The sequence below is a fragment of the Bombyx mandarina genome, chromosome 25 (genome assembly GCF_030267445.1).
Source record: "Bombyx mandarina strain Sakado chromosome 25, ASM3026744v2".
NCBI lineage: Eukaryota > Metazoa > Arthropoda > Insecta > Lepidoptera > Bombycidae > Bombyx > Bombyx mandarina.
The window spans coordinates 5,680,432-5,706,373 of record NC_143231.1 but is presented as its reverse complement, the minus strand read 5'-3'; the positions used below and the strand labels follow the sequence as shown (position 1 = coordinate 5,706,373).

The 25,942-nt window shown below is 39.1% G+C and overlaps 1 protein-coding gene across 1 annotated transcript; it reads left to right on the top strand.

Annotated features, from left to right (window-relative positions):
- The first annotated feature begins 10,466 nt into the window (after positions 1 to 10,466).
- Positions 10,467 to 24,917, top strand: LOC149499844 (ribosome quality control complex subunit NEMF homolog). Its single transcript, XM_089738557.1, has 13 exons — positions 10,467 to 10,517; positions 13,587 to 13,769; positions 14,902 to 15,101; positions 15,572 to 15,767; positions 16,749 to 16,930; positions 18,456 to 18,627; positions 19,851 to 19,971; positions 20,065 to 20,243; positions 21,481 to 21,541; positions 21,690 to 21,898; positions 22,029 to 22,181; positions 23,300 to 23,430; positions 24,110 to 24,917. Exons 1-13 carry the CDS (start codon positions 10,467 to 10,469, stop codon positions 24,306 to 24,308), a joined length of 2,037 nt encoding a protein of 678 aa, XP_089594683.1. The 3' UTR covers positions 24,309 to 24,917.
- The last annotated feature ends 1,025 nt before the right edge of the window (positions 24,918 to 25,942 follow it).

Sequence of the window (25,942 nt, the reverse complement as noted above, 5' to 3'; positions counted from 1 at the left end):
GAAATAAGAGATTGAAATGAAAAATATTTTAACATTTATATTAAATATTCATAACTTCCGAAATTGTAATTAATATACATTATATAATAAATAATAATAAATATATATAATAAATAATAAAACTAACAAAATACGCTTTTATAGAACTAAGAAATAGAAAACGAATTTTAGTAAATTTAAAATAGTGTAAGAAAAAATATCCCCACGCTGTTTTACAATATATACCTAGTCAGGTCATAAATTCTGTCACATGTTTAATGTAAAATAATTGAAACAAGTTTATTCATTATGTAACCATTCACATACCAAAATGAACTTAACAAAACATAGATTCTTATGACATTAAAGTTTGTTCAAAATGACCTCCGTGATTTTGAATACAGGCCTTCAATCTGCGCGGCCAGTCGTCTATCGCAGCACGAACGAGGTCCATGTCAATATCGGCGGCTGCCTTAATCAAGGATGTCTTGAGTGACTCCAAATATTGGGATGAGGCTTTAAGCACGGCTTTTCCTCCAAGTGTTGCCATATCTTGGAATCATCTACAACCTAAATGCGCCACCCACCCCTTGGAAAAGGACAAGTTTACTTCGTCTCTAGCCCTCTTTTTCGTGTAACATCTCTCGAGCTGCGAGGTGATTACGTTCATTGCTTTACCAAAGTCCGTTTTATTAATCCTTGGTGACGTGTGTTAAACGAGGGTCCTTATAACTGGTACAAAATATGTAATTCAGTTAGGGTGCGGAGCGTGACCTTCTGATCACCTTCGGAATCCCATAGCACTTTTTTATATGGACCCTGCCTGAAGCGGGGAGCTCTAGCAAGTCGATCCAAGGAAGGCTGCTTGACTACGGTAGAAACAAGACACACCCGCATTCCCAGCCTCGCTCGCATACAGCAACCCCGGTTGCTGAGAAGTGATCCCGGTGAATCGTATTCGGTTTCTTTTCATCATTATCCTGCCCTTCTCCCAGTCACCTGGGGTCGGCGCAACATGTTTTCTCCTTCCATACTCTTCTATCATATACCATTTCTTCGCTCACTCCCCTCCTACCCATATCGTCTTTCACACAATCCATCCATTTCTTCTTAGGTCTACCTCTTCCTCTAAATCCTTCCACATTCATAGTTAACACTCTCTTAACAACCTCATTTTCATTTCGTCTCATCACATGTCCATCGGTTTCTTTTATTTGAATTAATTTTTTTTTGTGTAACTTTGTCGAGCGTTCGGTGTATCTACCGACACACCATCTTTATTAATTTAAATATTGTAACTATCTTAACCTCTCACTAGTATTATGATCTTATAACTATTGTAAATTAACTCATTTTATGTTTTATATCTGTGTCCAATAAACACAATATTGTTAATTATAATTTGTTTCTTTTATTGGTTTAAGTCTCCCAGAGTGGTAAGTGGTGGCGCCCTGAGATCCTCCTCACAGAGGAGGATCTCAGGATGTTCACTGGTTGTCTACGGGTGGTGACGTGTCAAGAAGTGGTGCGACTCGGCCCCGTGTCTCTCGACCCATAGACCAACTTTTTGGGAGTGACGCGACTGGGCCTCATGTAACATCGGCATACCCAGGGGACCCTCAGACACAGCCACGTTATAACTGGAGCCCATAGACATCTACAACGTAAATGCGCCACCCACCTTGTCCACACCAAAGTCTAAAGCCTTCTAAAGTCTCAAATATAGTTACTATTTTCGACAACATTGTGACACTAGTGCCGCTGATAGCCATTTCTAGTTTGCTGTGGTTTTTTTTTTGGCGGCACAAGTACTACCCTGTCTCTTAATGTGGTGTTCGATAAATTTGTTTTATGCTGCAGGCCCATACGAGTGCCGCCATTAATGTGTAATGGTTAATTGAGTTCGTTATAAACAACGCGGTGTATTGCTGGACTCTCTTTGTAAATTACGCGTGGATTTGGAAAGTCCTCGGCCGATTTAAACGATAGGTTTCTTTCAAACTTTTAGGGGATTGTTTAGCAGTGGGCCATTTCAGATTACATTAGAGTTACTCTGATGTTCAATGGGTGAAGTACAGAATATCTTCTACAAGAAAAAAACCCTTAGATAATCAAATATATCTCTTTGATTATGTGCCTTCAATCAATACGGTAGTAGCTTGACGGTTTTTGTAGGTATTAAACGGGAAAAAAATATAATGGTATTTCATTTAGGTTTGTTTCGTACATAAATACTTTTGGTTGTATGAAAAACGTATGAATTTTTTTTGCTACTTAATGTTTTATTTAGGTGTTAATATTCGGAATTCTTCTGTGAATTCGAGAGATGAATTTAAAATGATAATTTTATCAAACCTATTGGGAAAACTGAGATTTTGTGCTTTGATTTCATTTTGATTTTTAAGTTCAAACACAGTGTTTTCAATCTAAACTAATTAATTTGATTGTAATGTAAAACATTTGAAAAGTTAACGTAGTATTATAATTTCCAAAATTTATTACACGAGTGTTTTTATTTCATACCGGAAGGGCTTCATAAAATATGAAAAATTTCGTTGGAACATTTACGGGTCGATCCCGAACCAATATTTCAATCCACTTCATGATTGCTACTTCAATGATGAACTCAATTTCTAAAGGAATACGGAACTCTTAACGTTGGATCCAAGTCTCGATAGACCAGTCTTATAGACGTATCAACTACGTTATAGAATAAATAATATACTTAGAAGTGCTCTGTTATTGATTGGTTTTTAAATGTAATTTCTTGATTAGAGAAACTTCAGAAATATTTTCCAACCTTGCCTCTTTTTTAGTTTTTTTTTATCGCAACGATGTATGGACGAAGCCGTGAGGTCCCACCCGGTGTTAAGTGGTCACCGGAACCTTTAGACATCAACCACATTAATGCTGCCACTCACCTTAAAACATGAGTTCTCAGTCTCAGTTTTGACAGTACAACGGTTGCCGAATTATTCAAATCGTAACTCATTACTGCATCAGGTCAGAAATAGGCAGGGTGGTGGTACCTACCAGCTCACAGTGTGTCTTACCACCAGTAAAGTACCAGCTTTCTTTTTTAATTTTACGAATAAATAAATAAAAAATCCAATCTATTTGTTTTTCCATTCTCTCAATTTAGCTAAGCCTGCTTCTATCTTACGATACCTTAAAAAATTAAAACTCCACAAAAAAAAGTTGGATACTTAGCTATTCTATGCCATTTCTATTCTTAGAACCGTTCATGTTCAAGGAAGTTCCGACGTCACCGGGAGATCCGGTCGCCGACACGGGTCCGGTAAATCAATCCGCCATTTTTCTCCGCGAATGTACTGCCCTACATTTCGGAAGGCACACGGTAATCCGGCGCGCCATACAAACAAGGGATCTTCCGAAATTGAGGTGTATCTCATATTTCGTATTTACTTTGGCATTAGTGTAAATACTTATTTCCTAGGGGAAGTGTGTGTAAGTTGAGCCAAAAAAGAAAATGTGTTTGCGTTGCTATTTTTGTTAGTTTTCTGTTTCTTGTTAATAGTTCTGGACTTGGAGCTATCATATTTTAATTTAAAACAAACTCTATTTTCTTAATTCCGCATAAATAAGACTTAGAACAAGGTAAGTACTAAATATGTGTGCCAGTTTAGCTTAATGTTTATTACGCAGACCAAAGTTTTGCTTAATTGTAAGATTAGTCAAAATTATTCTGCAAATATAAGCAAGCGAACATATTCGGTTATTAATAAATTTGTGTAATATTTGAACAGTAAGATCAATGAGAATTTGATGCTACCGCTCTAGAGATCCGAAGGAAAATTCAATTCTAGTAGAATTTTGTTCTACGATTCAGAATGCTTTACGGTAGAAATAAGCAGGTGGTAGCCACTGGTTTGGGCTTGAAAACGTCTTTCCATTAATAAAATTAAGGGTTACGGTAGAAAGAGTTTGAAAGAGAGAGAAGGCAAGAGGAAAATTATGTTAATAGATATGAAGAAAATTTTGTAGTAGTTGGACATGACCCGAGGTGTGTTTTATGATCCCCTAAAGTACCAGTCAGACAAATTAGATACGATTTTAGGAATCTCTGACCTGACTCTCAATAATCAACCGGACAACAAAAACAAAATATCCAAAATTCAGGTTTTTTTTTCCAAATCATAAATAATAGAACCACAAAGAATATTAAATACATAAAATGAGTATAAATGCTCGAAAGCACTGTCATTATGGTCGAATTCCGACATTGAGCGAATCCTAGTCTATGGAATAATGTCCACCAGTCGTCATATAACAACGGCTTTGGTGAGAAAACTCCTTCGAATCTCCATAACAAATGATGATATTACATTCGACTTCATGAGAGATCGTGAGACATTCTACATGTATTATTCATGTGTATCTTGTATTGGAATCACATAAATTTGTCCTTGTATGATTGATATCTTGAGCGCGGTAGAGCTTATATGTGTTTCACAGTCAGTTGGCCACTCGATAAATTAACAAAATGTCTGTACAAATTTTCATTCTAATTCGCTTTGTTTGTTGGGCTTATGTTTTTAATGTTGTAAATGGGCAGATTAACCTACAGCCTCCCTGGTTGTTAATGGTAAATATTCAAGTAAATTGTAACACCGATTTATTATATATTGATCTGCTGAAAGAAGAAGGGTGGTGTAACGGTATTAGACAATTTATAAATTTTGCGGACTTGATTTTTTCTCAGGATGGTTATTATATACATTGATTATTCATTAATACAAATATCTTAGTGTTTCTTCACAAAAATTGGCATCTATTACATTGATACGTATACACAGGGTCGTCTTACCAATTCCATTAGTGACGTTATAAAAGTGGATACGTTATTTTGAAATATATGTAAGTTGTTGAATATGATGAACTAACCTGTATATAGGTTTTCCACCCGTGGCTTTTCCCGCTCTGAACCAGAGCACCATGTAGACGCGATCTTCAATAGCGTCTGGTGTGACGTCACAGGGCAGGGAGGCAGTGCGCCCCAACACCGCGTCAACGTCGACTGTCGACACTGAAACAAATAAAAAAAAAACAAAAGTTATTATGCACCTGTCCACGATTCCGACAGTCTATGAAAGGTCTCCGAAAAACCTTGTTCGGAATTGAAAAATGAAAATGCTTTCCGGTTAAAGACTTCGTTTGGCATATTTATTTTTTGTGATGGGATTTTAGAAACGTTTTGATGTTCCGCGATATGAGTAAAAGTAAGCCTTTTGTACAAAAAGAACGCAAAATTGTTTATTGGAAGCCTAAAATTGTTGCTGCATTTTTAAAATAAATTTGTAGTTATATAGAATATGTTTTCGGTTAGAAGAGGTTTATTTTGATAAGAATTAGTATTTTATTGAAAGCGTTCATAACGCACTAAGCCAATTATTCATTCAAAAAGTTTCTATTTATTTTATTTTATTATTATTTTATTTTACTAAATGACCGCTGATATTCTAAGGGGCTACGCTCGGAAGAGTAAGTGAGCTCACGGGCTCAACCAGAGAGAATTGCTAACATTAGCCCTAGCAAGCGCAGTGCTTCACTGAATCTACCACCGGATCTGAATCGCGATCCACTAAGAAGATCTGGTGAGAAACTCAGTGAATTGTATCTATGGGCTAGGTTGCACGTCGAACTCTTGCACTCGACGAGTTCGACGAGAATGGTGACCGGTGCTTGGAGAGCTTAAAAGCACTGACGGTGGATCGGATAAGACATGCTTTTGGCGACGCCAGCTTTGCAGTGTTTCGTTGTCTGGGTCGGAGATATAGTTGGAGGCGACCACGATATGAGGGTAATCTCAACCCGCCGCTTTTTCGAAGAAATCTATAGTCAAAGCGAAGTCGGTTATATATTCTATCTATACTTATATATATAAAAATAATATAAAGAGGAAAGATGTGTTTGTTTGTTTGTATTGAATAGGCTCCGAAACTACTGAACCGATTTGAAAAATTCTTTCACTGTTTGGAAGCTACACTATTCCCAAGTGACATAGGCTATAATCTTTTTTGAAAAAAATTAGGGATCTTTACCAAATCTCCAATAATGTAACCCAAGATGTAAAAAAATTACCTAAAATATTCTTTGCATCGCGTGCCCTATTGATGATAGAATAAAATAATGTACTACGATTTTGTAGAACACATTATTATTAATTACAAAAAGTGTCGTGACAGCACATGTCTAACTATTGTAGTTATGCCGCAATAAGTGTTCTTTTATTTAAAAAAATAAAACAACGTCAAATATCGTTGAGATTTTTGTTATAAACCCGAACGGAGCCGGAGCAGGCCGCTAGTATATATATAAAAATGAATTGCTGTTTGTTAGTCTTGCTAAAACTCGAAACCGGCTGGACCGATTTGGCTAATTTTGGTCTTGAATTATTTGTGAAAGTCCAGAGAAGGTTTAAAATGTAGATAAATATGAAAATGCTCGGAATTAAATAAAATTAACAATTTTGTTTTTCCTTTGATGTGTCCCTCGTCGGACGGATTCCTTTTCTTTGTTTTAATTTAATTTTATACAAAAGCTTAGGTCTTTTATTTATCAATTGAGGCAATACGAAGTCTGCCGGGTCAGCTAGTACTTACTAAAGAAGCAAATTTTGAAACTTTGATCGGAGTCTCAATAATACGCACACGTGGCTGACAAAGTGCGTCTCGTCACAACCGCAGAAAAAAGGAATACGTAAGTGAATTTCATTGTTATTCTGTACTTACATTGTTATGATTCCTTGCCTCCTTTTCCGAGGCGATAAAGAGACCATGAATATAAATAGACGTAATATTAAAACGTACCATTTTCACCACGGCACGACATAATCCTCTTTTCTTTAAGGAAAAAAAAAACTGTCACCGTTCCCGTCTCGAGTAATGTCTACCATCAGTCATACTTAGAAGGTATTTTCAATTTACTGGCTGTGAAGACTACCACTAATAATGACGGATTACCGGCCTTACGCAACTAGCCAATATATCAATTTAGTGTAAGGCTCTCCTCGGTATTGTGTGGCGACAATATTATGTTAGATTATGTAAGAATTTTTACGTGACCCTCAACAATTCGCGTATAAAGCGCATGAATTTTGCCTTGAACGTTCCGAAGGTTTATGGATACTTATATGGCAAAGTATAAAAAATATATACACATAATCGTACGCATCTGGGCTCATGTTCGTTTTGACAGAGTTTATGAACTATGAACGAAATTTTCATTCGAGTCCTGCTGAATAGGTCGTGTTTGCTCTGAAGTCAGAGTTCATAAGCCAAATGTAAGTCATTTTGTTTCAAGTTTGATATCATAACTTTTATTAATATTCTTTCATACTGAAAGTTTCCTCGCTAAAACATTTTAATCGTAAGATTAAATCTCATTTTAAATAGGCAAGAGAGGAAATTCTACATTAATTCTGAGCTAACATAGTTGTTAACTAACAGTTAATATCAACATAAGTTAATATTGCTTATCTTAGCCCAAGCTTGTAGAAGAAAAACACAATAATTCCTTGACAACCAAAGTCGAACTGTCTCCATCATTGTGGTAAATGGTAATCAAAAATGTACAAGCAGATAAAACGATAATAAAAATTTAACGATAAATAATAATAGAAACGAAAAAAATTGTGTTCCCTGACAGACACAGACACAGACAGCTTTTGGAGGTCTTCGATTAGAATATTTTATGTTCAATAAAACTAACTATCAATCATCGAATTCTGTGGTTGTGTGGCTAAGCGTCTTCATTCAAGACACGTTGCGACCTTAGAAACTAAGGCCGGGCAAATGCAGTAAAATTAATAACGAAATCAAACTTGTGTATAAAAGAAAGTTTTTTTTTTCCTTCCCTTAAAGCCCACTGAGTTTCTCGCCAAATCTTCTCACTTCTCAGTGGGTCGCGTTTCCAATTCGGTGGTAGATTCTGCGAAGCACGACTCTTGCTAGGGTTCGTGTTAGCAAAAACGTCAGCTTTGAGCCCCGTGTGCTCACCTACTCGGCCGGTGACGCTGATATGGTCTCTCAAGACCATCAGCTAAGGTAGGATTTAAAAAATATCCCTTAATTTGTACTAGATCCATGATTACTTGTACGAGTGTGCGCACAATTATAGAAGTTTAACTAAAACCACGATCCCTCAATTTAGGTTCAATTTGAAAACAGAAAAAAAAGAAAATCGAACAGTTATAAAAAAAGAAAATTGGTTGATAAATAGAGAAGAAAATTGTACTTAACTGTTGTGCCTTTGCCTGTTTATATACAAAGGCTGGTTTTATTCTATTATCACAATATTCCTTTGTCGAGGACACAGCTAAAGCAAAAGTAATATTACCGAACAACTGACGTTTCTAATGGCGTGTAGATGGGGCACTGTAATGAAATTCCAAATCGGGGCGACCCTTTTCGTAAGCTGTTTTTATTTTTTTATTTAGAATAATTCCACAATAAAGCTGTTGAGCATCGATGTCGAATGTCACGCATAATGTATCGGAAATATGAATTATATTAGATTGGGGGTTAGGTCGTGTAATGGGAGGTTAATGTGGGCGCTCGTGTCGTGCTGGAGGGCACTAAAGTATTACTGCACTCATTACTGTGGTGCCGAATGTGTGCTGTGAGTGGTGGGGCCGCGGCACGAAACGCGATTTCGTGGTGATTTTTAAACGTTGTTTACGTAAATTGGTGCTATCGTCAAATTTCTGGTCCTTTATGGAAGCAATTTCTTTTGTTTTGTTTAAATTGGCAGCTGTGTCAGCATTGAGGACATTTATTGCACATACTGCTTTGCTACCATCCGTTTATATGTTTTAGTGGTATCCCTAATCTTATTATTATCCTATAAATTATTTTCTGTATTAAATATTGGTTGTAACATCGGTGTTAACCCACTGAGTTTTTCGCCGGATCTTCTCAGTGGGTCGCGATTCTGATCCGGTAGTAGATTCAGCGAAGCACTGCTCTTGCTAGGGCTAGTGTTAGTAATTTTCTCAGGTCCCCTCACCTGTCGGTCCACGTGAAGTTGGAATAGCCCCTTAGACTACTAGGTAAGGGAAGAAAGACCTATGTTTTTATGTCGCAAACTTTTCGAGCGACACAGTTTCAAGAATCGAATGATTGTTGTTTTAATGCACCTGAGATTTTGGTCATGATCTCTTGGAGGGATTTGAAAGGCGTTGTTGACGCTATTAACGCTATCTTGTGCGTGTACTGTAATATAATCAGATTGATCATGAATTCCTTAATTGTTGGCTGATACTTGTTGTATTTTATGTATTACATACGTCTTAGCAAATATCGCAGAATATATACGTAATCGGTATAATAGAAATGGTTGAACTGCCTGTTAATAATCGTTTGATTTAATCTTTTGTTTCTATTGAAGTGTTTCCTGATATTTTAATTCCAAACTTAGCATGCTAATTACTTTCACTCCGTATTGCAATTAGATACGAAAATTATTCCGCAAAAATCTATTTAATTGCATAAGTATCTGGATTTCTTATTGCGTTTTTCTTATTTTTTCTAAATTTATATTAATTCCAATTCGATTTCATAATCTACTATTCATAACTAGAGTTACTTTTTAGTTTCAAATGTTAATCGATTCCGATTCATACAAAATTAAAAGGTGAAATGAGCAGTTTTCAGAATTCAACTTTCAAATAAAATTCGAGGAGACTTTAGTGGAACGTTAAGTGGTTGTCAAACTGATAACTTGGTAAGTAGTTGGTCACGACTGCGAGCTAAGTAGATACAACTTAGTTTGCATAAGGCGTAAAATGCAGCGCTGTTAGCGGCCTGTAGCTTGATTAAAATTGTAGTTTTTTTTTTTTTTGTTGTTGTTATAATTATATTATTTGTATTCTTATGAAGAATCATTTAAAGATACATTTGTCAACCAACAATTGAAAATAAATTGAACATTATTTTGCAATCGATGACGTGCGAGCTCCGTGCATTGGGGTGAAGTACTGATGGTAGGACCTCTTGTGAGTCCGCACGGGTAGGTACCACCACCCTGCCTATTTCTGCTGTGAAGCAGTAATGCGTTTCGGTTTGGAAGATGGGGCAGCCGTTGTAACTATACTGAGACCTTAGAACTTATATCTCAAGGTGGGTGGCGCATTTACGTTGTAGATGTCTATGGGCTCCAGTAACCACATAACACCAGGTGGGCTGTGAGCTCGTCCACCCATCTAAGTAATAAAAAAAAAAGAAGACGGAGCTATGACGGGTAGCCTGCAGGAACGAATTTGTAGCAATTGGAGGGTGTCTGTATGTGTGCGGGCCGCGTGAGCGAACACCACACTCGCGTAAGTCATGACGGGCCTTATGCAAGTTTTATAAAGTGTCACCTCGTTAAGAAGGCACATTTAACTCCGCTTAAAGATCATGGGGTAGAGTCTGCCGATAATAAACGCGGCACGGTCGCGGACTGATTTTATATGCGGGTGGAATATCATGGATGCATCTGGGGTGACTCTTAGGTGCTTGAGCTTCCTGGCTCAGAGTGTGAGTTGACCGAAGAGGGTGAACGGAAAATAAAGGCACATATACAGAGGAAACAATAACATAAACTTATCAGTTGACCAGGTAAACAAATTAGTTATAATTTTATCTAATTTTCATATAGGCGACTGAAAGTGGACAAACAGAAACAAAAGTAAATTGCTGATGAGTGTTTTTTGATAAACTGTGCTGGGATCTTATGTTAATTTCTTCTGCAAATTTGTTTTTTTTTTTTGTTAGGCAGATCAGTGAGAATGTACCTTATAGTGTGGTTACCAGAACTCATAGATATCGTAATGTTAATGCCACCGCGCATCGTGACATCATAGATGACGGCGAACTCTTAATTTGTAAACGACTTCAAAAAAAGAGGAGGTTATCAATTCGACTGTATTTTTTTTTATGTTTGTTACCTCATAGCTTTTGACTAGGTGAATGATTCTTTTTTATTAGGAAACTGCCGCTTTCCGTGTGGTCCCATTTCAATTTAGTCCAGTTCTGATAATGGTAGCCAAGAGAAAATCATATAAGTCTTAAATTTGCATTGAGTACGTGCGCGACAAATAGATGAATATCTCAATAACTCAATATCACGCCAACCGATTTCGATGATTATTGTTTTTAGTGTATATAAATTTGTTTTGGAATATCTTTTTTTTTCTATTTGAAGTCGATTTTTGTTTAAGCATGTCTATTTACAATTATCGTAAGGTGGGTTGTAAAGTGCTTTTTTTTGCTATATCTTTGAATCCATCGCATTGTTTGCGTTATCGTACGATATAAATATTAAGTAGTATAACAGTTTGGTCTTCTTGCTCTTAACCCTTTGCGGTCCTAATACTAATGTAATGTAAGAATATATGTCCAATACGCATGGACAATGGACATCAAAAGGTTAAACCGAACAAACTCTTCATGTTCAGATACCGCGACTGTTTATGAACATCAAGTCCCATCTTTCAGCCATCGTGTTACATCAAAATAGCTGCTGTAGTTCCAACGTTAATAGAACTAATAATTGCATTTTACCCAACTATACAACAAGCAATCAAGATATAGTAATGCACACAACCATTTGCAGTATATTCATGCCCTGCAGCGCTGTGTATTATTTTTCTTCCTCTCGTTCTTACAATAAATCATATTTTTTCCCGACTGTTACGATATACGGTTGGTGAATCCGGGCGTGACATGTTTCCGTTGGTAATATTAATAAAATTACTGTCGGGACACGTAGCTTGGTCGTGAGCTTGACCTGTAGGACTTTTGAACCAGTAGAAGAATTTATTTTGACAAATAGCTGTTCAATGGGACGATTTTAACAGTTATATATATATAGTGATTTTGGTTTGTTGAAACATATTTTTTATCATAATTATACTTGAAACACCTTAAAGTGATACTATTTCACTAATTTTTAATGCATTTGGGATTATAGGTTCGTTTTCGATAAATATGTTACCAGATTTGAAAATAAGTATACGAGCACTCCACATTGTCTCTGGTCAGTGCTCAGTAATATAGTAACCAAGATTCTTTCTAATTATAATTATTTTAGGTCCTTACCTACAGTGTATTATAAAGTTGTAGCTTTATTCTATTTGGGAAAGAACAAGTAAATTTTTCAAAGTGATGGCACTGATTTCAGATCTGTGATAAGCTCTTGTTGACTCTTTAAAATCCTGTGTAAAATTCTACTTTTGTAATAACATCTTTTGAAATATTAATTCGGTTAATAGCTTTAAGTATTGTTTTCTGAATTATGATTGCCTGAACATGAAGAAGAAGTACACTAAAACCCAAATCTATATACATATATAAAAATGAATTGCTGTTCGTTAGTCTCGCTAAAACTCGAGAACGACTGGACCGATTTGGCTAATTTTGATCTTGAGTTATTTGTGGAAGTCCAGAAAAGATTTAAAGGTAGATAAATATGAAAATGCTCGGAATTAAATAACAATTTTGTTTTTCCTTTTATGTGTCCCCCATCGGACGGATTCCTTTTGTTTGTTTTAAGTTTATTTGATACAAAAGTGTAGGTCTTTTATTTATCGATTGAGGCACTACGAAGTCTGCCGGGTCAGCCAGTAACAAATATAAATAAATATACTGACTAAATTGAAATCCGTGTGCCTTATTCATTTAAATACTAAGTTTTGTCTCAGTTTTATGTGGAACACGTCTCCTCTTTCATTTGCAATTACAAAGAGATATAACAACAATTTAAAATTCAAATCCTAGCCACCTACAGCAAATTAATTCAAAAGGGATTTCAGAGGAACAGTCTTTGCTTGAATTTCATGTAAAATTGGATAATATTTCTTGGTATCACGAAGCGAACAACAAACTTCGTCTAATGATTTGAAATAATAATATGACTGCTCTGTTATACTATTTGACAACCTGATCAATATAATCCTCATGTTATGAACTAGCAAGATCTCTTCTGTAACTATACTGAGACCTTAGAACTTATAACTCAAGGTGGGTGGCGCATTTACGTTGTAGATGATTTGTTCCAAAGTTCTTTAAGAATGCTTGATATTCCCTTCCGTGTTATGTTTCGATATGGCGATCGAACTTTTTGGTGGAGAACTGTTTAGTCTGAACGACAACATGCTCACATAGATTACCCAATTCGAAACCTGGCTGAAAGTAAAACATATTCTTGACTGAATTTTTATATCAGGGTTACATAACTCAGAAGAAAGAAGAGCGCCCTAATCCGGAAGGAGAGCCTACATATTTACTGACGAACATAGAGTTCCACTCAAGTCTCAATTAAGAGTCTCAATTAAAAAACAAAAAAAAAACAAAATGATTCTGTTTTTTCTTTTTTGTTAATGTGAATACATTTCTAGTTACTACCCACGACTTCCTCGGTTCAAGGAAAAGGGTTAAAGTGGTGGAAACGAAATGCTTTTTTCAGATTTCAACAGTGACCAACAAATCAGACATCACAAAACAAAAATCAACATAATTTTTTAAAATCAAACCTAAGACATTATAAAACCATATTTTTTATTATGCACTTCTCGGTACATACATAAAACAATAGATAATTTCCAGACCGTACAACTAGAACGCGAAGCTCTGAAGAAGCTGCAGAACGTGCGCAGAGACCACGAGAGGCGCGTGACGGAGCTGGAGCGCGCGCAGACCCGGGACAAGCGCGCCGCCGAGCTCATCGCCAGCAACGAGCCGCTCGTGGAGCGCGCGCGGGCCGCCATACAGACGGCGCTCGCCAACCAGGTAGGCAGCGGCTTGGCTCTGCTCCTGGAATTGCTGAAATTCATGGGCGACGGTAACTACTCAAAAAGGGCAATAAAAAATATATAAAAAAAGCCAGGTCCCTACTCTGCAAACTTTTTTATGATTGAAGCTTTAGGAGTTATTTTGGTAGTGGTCAATAATGGTTCAGAGCGTTATTGGAAGTGAGATAATTAAATAACAAGAATTGGTTAATCGGAGCGTTTATTCGCGACTCAACTTAAAAAGTAAAAAGTAACGAAGCTTGCGGGCGCCGCCGCATGTTGTGACTACGAACAATTTTGTAACAAACTGTGTCCCTACAAAGTAATGCTTTGGTGGCCCGGAGCCCTTTCCAGTTTCATCAGGACAAGTGGGAGAGCACGGGCTCAGTCAGGAGGGGTGGGATTTGCTAACAGCTACCCGAGCGCCTCCAAAGGAGACCTAACAATTCAAAGGCAGCTGCTTCGCGAATGAATCTACTACAGGATCGGAATCGTTGGTTCGAGGCCCAAATCCTCGTGTATTGTAATTTTTACGCAGTTGGAACAGCGCCCCTAGTGGCTAACGCAGGCAAACGTTCCAAGTGCATACAAATTTGAGTTAACTTTTACGCAATCGAGAACGTTAAAAAACACGCACTAAGCATATATGTGTATATATATAATTTTTTTTTTATTGCATAGATGGGTGGACGAGCTCACAGCCCACCTGGTGTTAAATAGTTACTGGAGCCCATAGACATCTACAACGTAAATGCGTCACCCACCTTGATATATAAGTTCTAAGGTCTCAGTATAGTTACAATGGCTGTCCGACCCTTCAAACCGAAACGCTTCACGGCAGAAATAGGCGGTACCTACCCGTGCAGACTAAATAGTAAACTAACATCATTTTTTTTATGGTTAAGGTGGTGCAACCGAATTTCAACCGTAATCGGCGACACCGCAAAATTTAGATTCAATTAATGCAATACGTGAACAATACATCTTAAGTTACATTGACATTTTGGAAAAGAAAACTAGTATTGCAATTTGCAAAGAATTTTCATTGTTCTTATTACTGAATTACTGATTCTGACTGATATTATTACTGATATGGATTTAAAAAAAAAAAAAAGTTCATCTACTCTCAGCTGTCATGGGATGACATTCAACTGCTGGTAAAGACGGCCCAGGAGAACAAGGACCCGGTGGCGTCCTGCATCAAGCATCTCAAGCTCAACACCAACCACATTACGCTGCTGCTCTCCGACCCCTACCTTCACGACGAGAAGCCGGAACCAATGATGATCGACATTGACTTGTCATTGACAGCTTTTGCTAATGCTAGGAGGTGATGTTGCTTTAGAAAGTATTCGTTGGTATCCTCATCTTGATGATGAGAAATTTGTTTATTCTATAATTAATTATTTATTATTATTATTATTTTTATTTTATTCCGAAAGTGTAGTTATTTTTTTATTTAATTCTGGTATACTATGTGAATAAATTAATGAATGTAATATGGATGCGAAATCTAAAGTAAATGTAATAAAAAAAATACTTATTTCATCATCCGTCTCTAGCATAAAAAAATTCATCAGAACTGTTTGAGGAGTCGGTTTGGCCATCTGCAGTGATGATTTGTTTTCAGTAATGTGTGATCAGTTTCCTTGGCTCGACTGTAGTCCTGCCATTCCAAATATCATTTATTTGCTAGGAAGGGGTCTGCAGATTCATTTGGCTTCAATTTTACCAATTAATTCGTTCAACCTAATCCGAATCTTCGTTCTACCCACTTTTCAAATATAAAAAACTATTCAGGTACTACGACCAAAAGCGAAACGCGGCCAAAAAGCAGCAAAAGACAATCGAATCCTCGGGAAAAGCTCTTAAAAGCGCCGAAAAGAAGACGAAGCAAACTTTGAAGGAAGCTCACACGATCAGCAACATTATAAAAGCTCGGAAAACTTACTGGTTCGAAAAGTTCTACTGGTTTATATCGTCTGATAATTACGTGGTGAGTTCTATGAGACTTGGGCGTACGATCAAACAACTACAATTCAGATTATTTTAATTAAATATTTGGTATTTAATAATGTTCGTATGGAATAGCCGTATACGACTGAGACAGAGAACTCATAATAATAATAAGGTATATGTCGATATTTATGCTATTGATATGTATGGGCTGCTGCGGTAACCACTTAACTCCAGGTAGGCCTTGAACTCGTTCACCTATCTGAGCAATAAAAACCACCCGTTGCCACAAACCTCTCCATGTACAATAATAAATACCAATTTAGGAGACAATAAAATTCACTTAATTTGTGAATTTGCCACGGTCTGTGGTCTAAGCACTCCTATGGATGAGTAACTGCTGGCTTCCAATATAAAAAATAGTTCAGGATAGCATTACTTATGATCATCATTACCCAGACTTCACCCCTCTGTATTGCTTGATGTTATTATAGTGAGCGCGGAACTAGTTGGTGGCGACAGGGGTGAGGGGGCGGGTTGCTTACTGCTCGTAACGCACATGAGATTACACAGTAATGACTAAACTAAAAAAATAAATGAATAAATGAAATAATAAATAAATAAAAAACAATTGAACTTTTAAAAGTTTATATTGTACCTATCTAACTAACTATATTGTAATTAATAATAAAATAAACCAAAAACAAATTAAGTATATGAAATTATTCTGACATATTTTAATGATATATGAAATCACTCTGGCATATCCTTTGAATCTGTTGATTCAGAACACTCTGAACTTGTTTCAGAATCATCTCGAAAGTTTATAATGATTTCGTCCGTCATAGTGTCAAATCTCATATCAGTAATGACAGCAAGTGCCCCCGCCTCTCCGTCCCCCCGCTCACATACCTAAGGCGCGGCCAACTAGTTCCGCGCGCACGATAAGGTGGCTCACATACCTAAGGTCTTAAGGTCTCGTCCACGTGGACTAAGACTTGATTAGCCCGTGTGGTTCCAGGTGATAGCCGGCCGCGACCAGCAGCAGAACGAGCTCCTGGTGAAGAGGTACATGAGGGCCGGCGACGTGTACGTGCACGCCGACCTGTCCGGCGCCTCGTCCGTCATCATCAAGAACCCCAGGGGTGGGACCGTCCCGCCCCGCACCCTGTCCGAGGCCGGGCAGGCCGCGGTGGCCTACAGGTACAGTACATCTAGGGATGAGGGGTATATACTGGTTCAGGTCTAGAAACCCAGTGTAGATGTCTATGGGCTCCTAATAAAAAAATATATATCAATGGGTTTTTGCCTTCAATTCCACCGCATTAGCACATACCTGTAGGTATTTTGATACCGGGTTTATGGACCGGGTATTTAGCGGCACCCACAACTTATAAGGCCGGGTATGGAATGTAGCAGGTATATCTCATGCACATCCATTAGATTCCTCAGCGAGCAGTGTGCTTAGTGCAAGTTTCTTAACGTTCTCGATAGCGTAAAAGTTAACTCAAGTTGGTACGCAATTGGAACAGCGCCCCTAGCGGCAAACGTAGGCAAACGATCCCATTCCATACAAATATGAGCTAACTTTTACGCTATCGAGAACGTTAAAAAACTCGCACTAAGCACACCGCACAACAGCAACGAGGTACTCAATATAAAAAGCAATTTACAAGACAATTATAACGAGTTTTAATTAAGTAATAACAATGACTCATTCATTATCGAAGTTAAACTTCTTTAGGCGCGTTGAGAGTAAAACTTAACTCGCGACAGGTTCGTTATGGCTAGAGAGAAAAGATGCAATTTAAGATGAGCGAGAGTGAGAAAATAGACTGAGGATCTCGCGAACCACTCTATCTTGGAGAGAGGGAAAGAACAAAAAGAGCTAAGAATTTCTCTTTACACCTCATTCCCTATTAAAAGAGAAATTTGATTTAAGTATGAAAGATGATGAAAACCACAATACTACGCACCGCAAAAGAAGTTACACTTCTTTCACGTCCATTAAGTTGCACGCGCATGTTTGAAGATTTAGAGCTGTAGTGCTGGTCATTAATAGCTATAGCTCTTATCTCTTTCCACGATACTCTTTTGAATCCACTTACAACAGTCTGCTACACAGAGGCGGATTATCCGTAAGGCAAACTAGGCACGTGCCTAGGGGCGTGTAAGTTACAAGGGGCACGCGAGCTCAGAATTATTAAATAAATAAAGTGTTTACGCCATCTATTGGTCCTAGTCAAGTCAAGTCTGAATTTAAAAACAGCGCCATCTATTGGTCAACTGGAACAGACTGCTTAATTCCATCATTTTAAAATAATCGAATGCGCCAAAAAAAACAAAAAACAAAAAAGGTTTTCAACGACACAATGCGATTAAAAATTTTACGTAATGTATCAAAGGAAGATTAAAGGGGATTACTATTATAAAAACGGCCTATTTTCATTTCAAAATCGCTAATACGACGAGGAACGAACCTGCTCCTGCACGTAAAGAAAATAACAAATCGACGATTAAGAACTAAATGCCTGAACTAAATGTCCTGGTCTAATAAAGTCTAGGGTTTGATGATGCAACGTTATCGTAATTGCAAAAACAACTAGTTAAAATTTATAGTATTATGATGGGCATTTATGGCTGGTACAGGGGCGCCGATAAAGTGATTGCCTAGGACACTCTGGACCTTTAATCCGCCACTGCTGCTACATTAGGTTTTGGTCCCCAGCGTGGCTTGGGAGGCCAAGGTGCTGACCCGGTCGTGGTGGGTGCAGGCCTCGCAGGTCAGCAAGACCGCGCCCTCCGGCGAGTTCCTCACCACCGGCTCCTTCATGATCCGGGGGAAGAAGAACTATTTGCTGCCGGAGCATCTACAGTTCGGCTTCAGTTTCATGTTCCGGGTGAGGTTTTGACGTGTCATTAAATAGTGAGGAGGAGAGAGAGAGAGAGAGAAGTGATCCTTCTATAATAAATGTCGAGCTACTAATAACCCAACACTATTTGCATTTGTTGAAATTGCAACATAACCAGTAAGTTAGATAATATATTATCTATAAGGAAATAAGAAGAGAAAAAATAGTTTGGTCCATATTTCTCCTCAGTTTGTGAACCTTTTGTTTTTTAATTGAGTTAGTTACGCGCATGAGTGTAATAAATTAAAATAGTTTGGTAACAGTTCTTGTCCCGCCTCGGAAAGATAATATTTAGTAGTAAAACAGAAGAGAAAAACACAAAAGAATCTAAATTTTAATTTGTCAGTAAATATGATCGAATTTCGCCTGTTGAGCAAACACCTGTAAGAAAAAACAAATTTGTTTTTGTCAATCGTAAAAGGCGGTTACCCGTGTGGACCATGCAATTACAACACATCAGTTAAATGTAGGGGAAGGGATCCACGCTGTCTAATGACTAGAAGACACTTTTTACTAGTGATAGGACCTCTTGTGAGTCCGCGCGGGTAGATACCACCACCCTGCCTATTTCTGCCGGGAAGCAGTAATGCGTTTCGGTTTGAAGGGTAGGGCAGCCGTTGTAACTATACTGAGACCTTAGAACTTATATCTCAAGGTGGGTGGCGCATTTACGTTGTAGATGTCTATGGGCTTCAGTAACTACTTAACACCAGGTAGGCTGTGAGCTCGTCCACACATAAAAAAAAATTATAATAATTTGCCGTCCTTTCAGGTCGAAGACGGCTGCATATATTACACACATCATATACATACACGCATTGTTAATCTTTTGTTATTGTTTAAAGTCGGTGGTCAAATTGAGAATAGATTTATAGTCTTGGCGAAGTATGTGATTATAGAAGTATAATAACTACGGGCAACCAGAGTTTGTGCGCGCTTTAAAATTTACATTTAAATGGGCAAAAACCATACAGTTGAGCACACATACTGGTGGTAGGACATCTTGCGAGTCCACACGGGTAGGTACCACCACCCTGCCTATTTCTGCCGTCAAGCAACAATGCACGCACGAGTGACGTCATTTCAGGCCTTGTAAACGACAAGCCTGATTGCGTATTTCTGCCGTGAAGCAGTAATGTGTTTCGGTTCGAAGGGTGGGGCAGCCGTTGTAACTATACTTGAGACCTTAGAATAATCTGCCGTCATTTCAGGTCGAAGACGGCTGCATAGAGCGTCACCGCGGCGAGCGCCAGCCCCTGGGAGCAGACGAGGAGTCGCCCGCCGCTCCCGGGGACGACCCGGAAGACCAGGAGATAGTCGTGTCTGATGACGGTCAGCTTTTTGACTGCTAACAATTTTCTTTTTCCTTATTTTTTCCTAGAAATTTGTATGTTTCAAGGCTTATGATTTCTTGGCTTGGAGCAGACGAGCCGTCGGACAAGGAGGACACTAAAGCAGCGGAAGGTAAACTGGAAACCATCGCAGAAGAGCCACGCGCGACCGACCCGCCGGACGCGCGTGCGAGCGAGACGGCGATACAGAACGAGCGGGACGGCGACACCGACAGCGACTCGGGGGACGACCTCCCCGACACGCACATAAAGGTACCCGCGCGCCGCCCCTGTGCCTGGTTACCAGCTTATTGTAGGGATTTTTTGGCGGGAACGCGAGGAGTGAAGTTGTGTGTTTGTTTTATTTTGTCTATTTACTGTTTCTTCAGGTTTAATTTTAAGCTATTGCATAGCTTTTATCGCGGGCCTTGAGCGCGGCGACTGAATCAAGAAATTCCGTAACGAAAATAACCTGACACCCCCACTACGCCTACTATGTAGCTCGCTAGTGTAGTGTTTGTGAATAAGCGCGCGGCGTGACGTCGCACTGCATGAGCATCATGAAAAGTCTGCCCATCTCTCTCTCACGCGGTCTAGCTTATGAGTGTGAAGGGGACAGTTAATGTTTTGCTTTTGTTTATAAATATAACGTGGTCTTATTTTTATTATTGTTTTAAAATTTAATTATTATTGTCTAATTGCAATTGCATAAGTTGATAAAAAATGCTTTGCAATAGCTTTACCGCGGCAGTCCCCGAGTACCACACGTATTTTTTTTTATTTTTCTTTTTTTTTATTGCTTAGATGGGTGGACGAGCTCACAGCCCACCTGGTGTTAAATGGTTACTGGAGCCCATAGACATCTACAACGTAAATGTGCCACCCACCTTGAGATGTAAGTTCTAAGATCTCAGTATAGTTACAACGGTTGCCCCGCCCTTCAAACCGAAACGCATTACTGCTTCACGGCAGAAATGCGTTTCGGTTGCGTAATATTTAAATGCGTAATAACGGTGGTTTATTAACTATTCAGTATCTGTGAAAGTGCACAAATATTGGAAAATAAAACAAAGCCGCTGGACGTAACTCCTCGGGATCCTCCATAAAGTCCACTGAAAAGTCAGTATATGACCATCATTTTACTGAGGTTATATTTCATCTCACCTCATTTCATTTCATCACACTTGATTAATGTCTCAAATTAATCATCTTCATTTCATTTCACTCCATAATATCATTTTCCATAAAAAATAAGAAAATAAAATAAGACTTGACCTAAAGGTCTTAGTTACCAGGTCATAAAAACCTTTTAAAAAAATGTTATTGCCGAAGCTTCTTAAATTTAAGTGACATCGATACAAAAATACAGTGCAATAAAGTTTGTTGTACAACGCCATCTAGTAGAGTTCTGGGTTTATTATCTCTCCTGTAGCCATAATACATCAGAGATTTATGAGTGCGATAGTAAAATTTTTTTTAATATCATACATTTTTTTCTTTCATAAATCAGGTCGATCACGGAACGGGACAAGTCATGCTCTCACGGACGACATCGGAAATATCGGAGACGCGTAAGTTCTGATTTTAAATCGGCACGATTAAAATATAATATTGCTTAAAATGATATCTTTAAGAATATTCATAATTCGGTTCGCTGGTCAAGCTCGCCGACCACCAAATCACTAAGGCGTTGATTTATAAAGCAACATAATATTTTAGCCGAAGACAAACTACCCTCTTTTCCGGCCCTCCCCAAAAAGGGCGGGAAGAAACCACAGAAGAAAGAAGTAAAGGTAAAGGAAGAAGAGAAGAAGGAAGATAAGAAAGACGGACCGAAACGAGGACAGAGAGGGAAGCTAAAGAAGATAAAAGAGAAATATAAGGACCAGGACGAAGACGAGAGACTGTACAAAATGGGATTGTTGCAGGTACACTCGCTCGAAGGTACCTCGGGCGCCTTCTGTGTCTCGTATAGTACTGGCGGGGTGCGACAGAGGGCGCGCTCGTCGCTAGGCTGCGTGCTAACAGTCAGTGCTTTAAACGATCCATTTCCCTCAGGCGGCGAGCAAAATGAAGGAATCGAAAAAAGCGCAGAAGAAGGCAGAGAAACCCGGCAAGAGTAAGAGCCAGCAGCGCGCCAACAAGATCCCCCTCCCGGCGCCGCTCATACTGGAGGCGGAGTCGGAGGAAGAACTCGAGCCGGACCAAGAGGTGAGTCCCCGTCGCACCGCGTGGGAACGAACTAGTGGCCGAGCACCAGAGCAAATTAATAGATATTCATTTAATTCAGGGGCTCCTAAACGTATTTTGTCTACTGCCCACTTTGAGAATAAATTATTTTTAGCGCTCTGAAAAAATTTAACCTACTTAAAAACCACTGTATCGAAAGCTCAGTCGGTCTCTAAGCTAAGAGTCCTCCTAGATAAAAATTACATCTGGGTCTCTTATCGCCCCCCTTTAGGCCTGCAGCACCCACAAGGGGGCGTTATCGCCCACTTTGGGAAAGAGTGATTTAATACAAATCAAATTATTAATTAATTTTTGAAAACTACAGATGTAGAGAATAAATATTAATAAAATAGCGATTTATTTCTACATTAATATTCCCCAAAATTTTATTTGGAATACCAAATTTTATTCATACTTTTCACATTTTATTATTCTTTAAAGCATTTTGTAGGTACTGACACCGTATTTTTTATTTAATAATTACTTAAATACAAAGACCAAAAAAATATGGCAAAAGTCTCCAACCGAACGTCCTTAAGACACCCTATCTCTTTTTTAGGTTTTTTTATTTTTTTTAATAAGTAAAATCTAAAGGATAATAGGACATGCGGTTCATATTGAAAACCTCCTTTTTTATTCCGTAGATGGGTGGACGAGCTCACAGTCCACCTGTTGTTAAATGGTTACTGGAGCCCATAGACATCGCACCGCCCGCCACCGGAGTAGAGTTCATCCATACTACCTGGAGCCACTGCGGTCATCCACAGTGCGTTTCCAGAGATCTTTTTTGCCACGCACCATCCGGCTATGGAATGAGCTCCCCTCCACGGTGTTTCCCGAGCGCTATGACATGTCCTTCTTCAAACGAGGCTTATGGAGAGTATTAAGCGGTAGGCAGCGGCTTGGCTCTGCCCCTGGCATTGCTGAAGTCCATGGGCGACGGTAACCACTCACCATCAGGTGGGCCGTATGCCCGTCTGCCTACAAAGGCAATAAAAAAAAAAAAAAAAACGTCTACAACGTAAATACGCCACAAATCCTTCTTATCTGAGTTCTGTTAATAAATACAGCATTGAAGATGTGAGTGGTGTTGCTTCCAGGGCGAGCAGCAGCCGGGGCCGGACGCCGACTCGGAGATGCTGCAGCAGCTCACCGGGAGTCCCTTCGCAGACGACGAGCTCCTATTCGCGGTGCCCGTGGTGGCTCCCTACTCCGCGCTCAACCACTACAAGTAACTGCCGACCCGACCCTACCCGGACGCTACATTGTCGTATCCTCTTACACCAGCGGTACCACGGTCCATGGGCGACGGTAACCACTCGCCATCAGGTGGGCCGTGCGCTCGTCTGCCTACAAGGGCAAAAAAAAAACCACCTGTCCACAGTCTTGGGCCATGTACAAAAACGACTATGCTACCTGTAAAATGCAAGATTATCTCACGGCAAATAAAATGTAAAAATGTACCGATCCATAACACTGGTTGGACATATTGGCGGGACGGCGAGACCCACTTCGAGAAGGTGGCACGACATGAGAACCCTCTCATCGTGGCCGCCGGTAACTACATACCCGATCCTGTAGACCGAATGGTAAACTGTCGACGTCGCCTAAAGCACGTCATTACGGATCCTCCTGATCCACTAAAGGTACTAGTTTTAGGAACCTCGTCGAACCCGTCGCTTGCGACGAAGGACTCGACGAGTAAATTAACTCTCAGACACAGCCCACTGAGTTTCTCGCCGGATCTTCTCAGTGGGTCGCGTTTCCGATCCGGTGGTAGATTCAGCAAAGCACTGCTCTTGCTAGGGCTAATATTAGCAACGCCCCCAGGTTACCTTACGCTGGCATTGCCTCTCAAGAGTACCAGCTTATGGTGACCTTTTAAGCAATGAAGGTGCAACTTCCTTCAGGTACAAAGTGAAGCTGACGCCCGGTACCAGCAAGCGAGGCAAGGCCGCGAAGACCGCCATCCAGGTGTTCCTCAAGGAGCCGACGGGGACTCCGCGCGAGAGGGACCTGCTGAAGGCCGTGCGCGATGAGGACGTCGCCAGGAACTTCCCCGGGAAGGTCAAGCTGTCAGCGCCGCAACTACACCGACACAAGAAGTAAGGAGAAACGCAAGATCATTGCTTCCGGAGCAGAACGATATACGAGAGGAAAACGTTTTTTATATATTAAGTGCAATACGTCTATTGAGTAAGTTTGTATTTCGTCAATCCGCAATCTAAAGCAAAGTCATGTGGTTCACTGTGAGGGCGTTGACCTTTTTACATTGCGCGCTGTCAACTAGTAGTTAAATTATTTTTTTTGATAATGTCTTTGATTTGCATTCATTCTAGGATCTCGACTCGCATTCTTCTTTGTAGTGGAACTTTTGCAATTATTATACATATACCTAAAGACCACAGAGTCCAACCGAACAGCCATAAAAAAAATTAATTACAAAGAAGGTCAAAGAAAAACAGTTATATATAAAAACTAACAAACATATTGTTGTATACAAAATAAATTGCAGGCGGGCGGCGTACACGAATATTTAGTTTAAATTTTCATATGGCTGTATCGCATCGAACCAATGTTAATTGTAATTAATTGCGTAAATTTTTCACTACGAACATTTCGTTGCGATGAGGTCTTCGCCTAAACTTGGTGCATTGCGATGGGCTTAATTTGCGTCTAAAACAGTTAAGGATTGAAGCGAATAAACATGGGAAATTATCTAAATATCTAAATGTTTTTTATTTGTGACCGTCGAAACTTGGCGCCGCGCTCTGCGGTGCGGTACCCCAACAGAAACCGTATACGAACGTGTCGTAGATTTTTATGACCCGGTAACGGTAACTAAGACCTTTAAGTCATGTCTTATTTTAATTTTCATTCTTTTTTTTGTAATTATATGGAGTGAAATGAAATGAAGATGATTAATTTGAGACATTAATCAACTGGGATAAAATTAAATGAAATGAGATGATATGGGATGAAATATAATCTCAGTAAAATGGTGGTCATTTACTGAGATTTTTTCAGTGGACTTTTTGGAGGATCCCGAGAAATTACGTCCAGCGCTTTGTTTCATTTTCCCACATTTGTGCACTTTCACAGATATTAAACAGTTAATAAACCACCGTTATTACACATTTAAACCTGAAGAAACACTAAATAGACAAAATAAAACAAATCACACAACTTCACTCCTCGCGTTCCCGCCAAAAAGTCCACGTGTCAATTACGAACACTCAAAATCATATATATGTAGGAAGAGATGTGGAGCATGACTGAGTGAGAAAGATAGCAGATGTCGTGTTCGAAGGTAAGAGAGACGACGAATGTTCGACACACAGTTTTATTTTACGCGAGAGGAGAAATGAGGGTAGTTACCGTAACTCAGAAGACGAAAGATGTGTAATTTTTGTTTTTTATTGCTTAGGTGAATGGACGAGCTCACGGCCCACCTGATGATAAGTGGTTACCGGAGTCCATAGACATCTACAACGTAAATGGCGCCATCTATCTTGAGATATGAGTTCTAAGGTCTCAGTATAGTTACAACGGCTGCCCCACCCTTCGAACCGAAACGCATTACTGCTTCACGGCAGAAATAGGCAGGGCGGTGGTACCTACCCGTGCAGACTCACACGACGTCCTACCACCAGTAATTATCAGTACGTTTTATTTACTCGCCATAAGACTGAATTAAAATCAAATTTGTGTGAAGCAATCAACTTTTTTATCGGCTCAAATCG

What these genes read in the sequence shown, in the direction of transcription:
- LOC149499844 (XM_089738557.1), top strand. Translation starts at nt 10,467, where the DNA reads ATGGATGCATCTGGGGTGACTCTTAGGTGCTTGAGCTTCCTGGCTCAG. An exon ending in TATCGTCTGATAATTACGTG is followed by an intron (nt 15,768 to 16,748) that starts GTGAGTTCTATG and finishes GTGTGGTTCCAG; the next exon opens with GTGATAGCCGGCCGCGACCA. An exon ending in GATAGTCGTGTCTGATGACG is followed by an intron (nt 19,972 to 20,064) that starts GTCAGCTTTTTG and finishes GGCTTGGAGCAG; the next exon opens with ACGAGCCGTCGGACAAGGAG.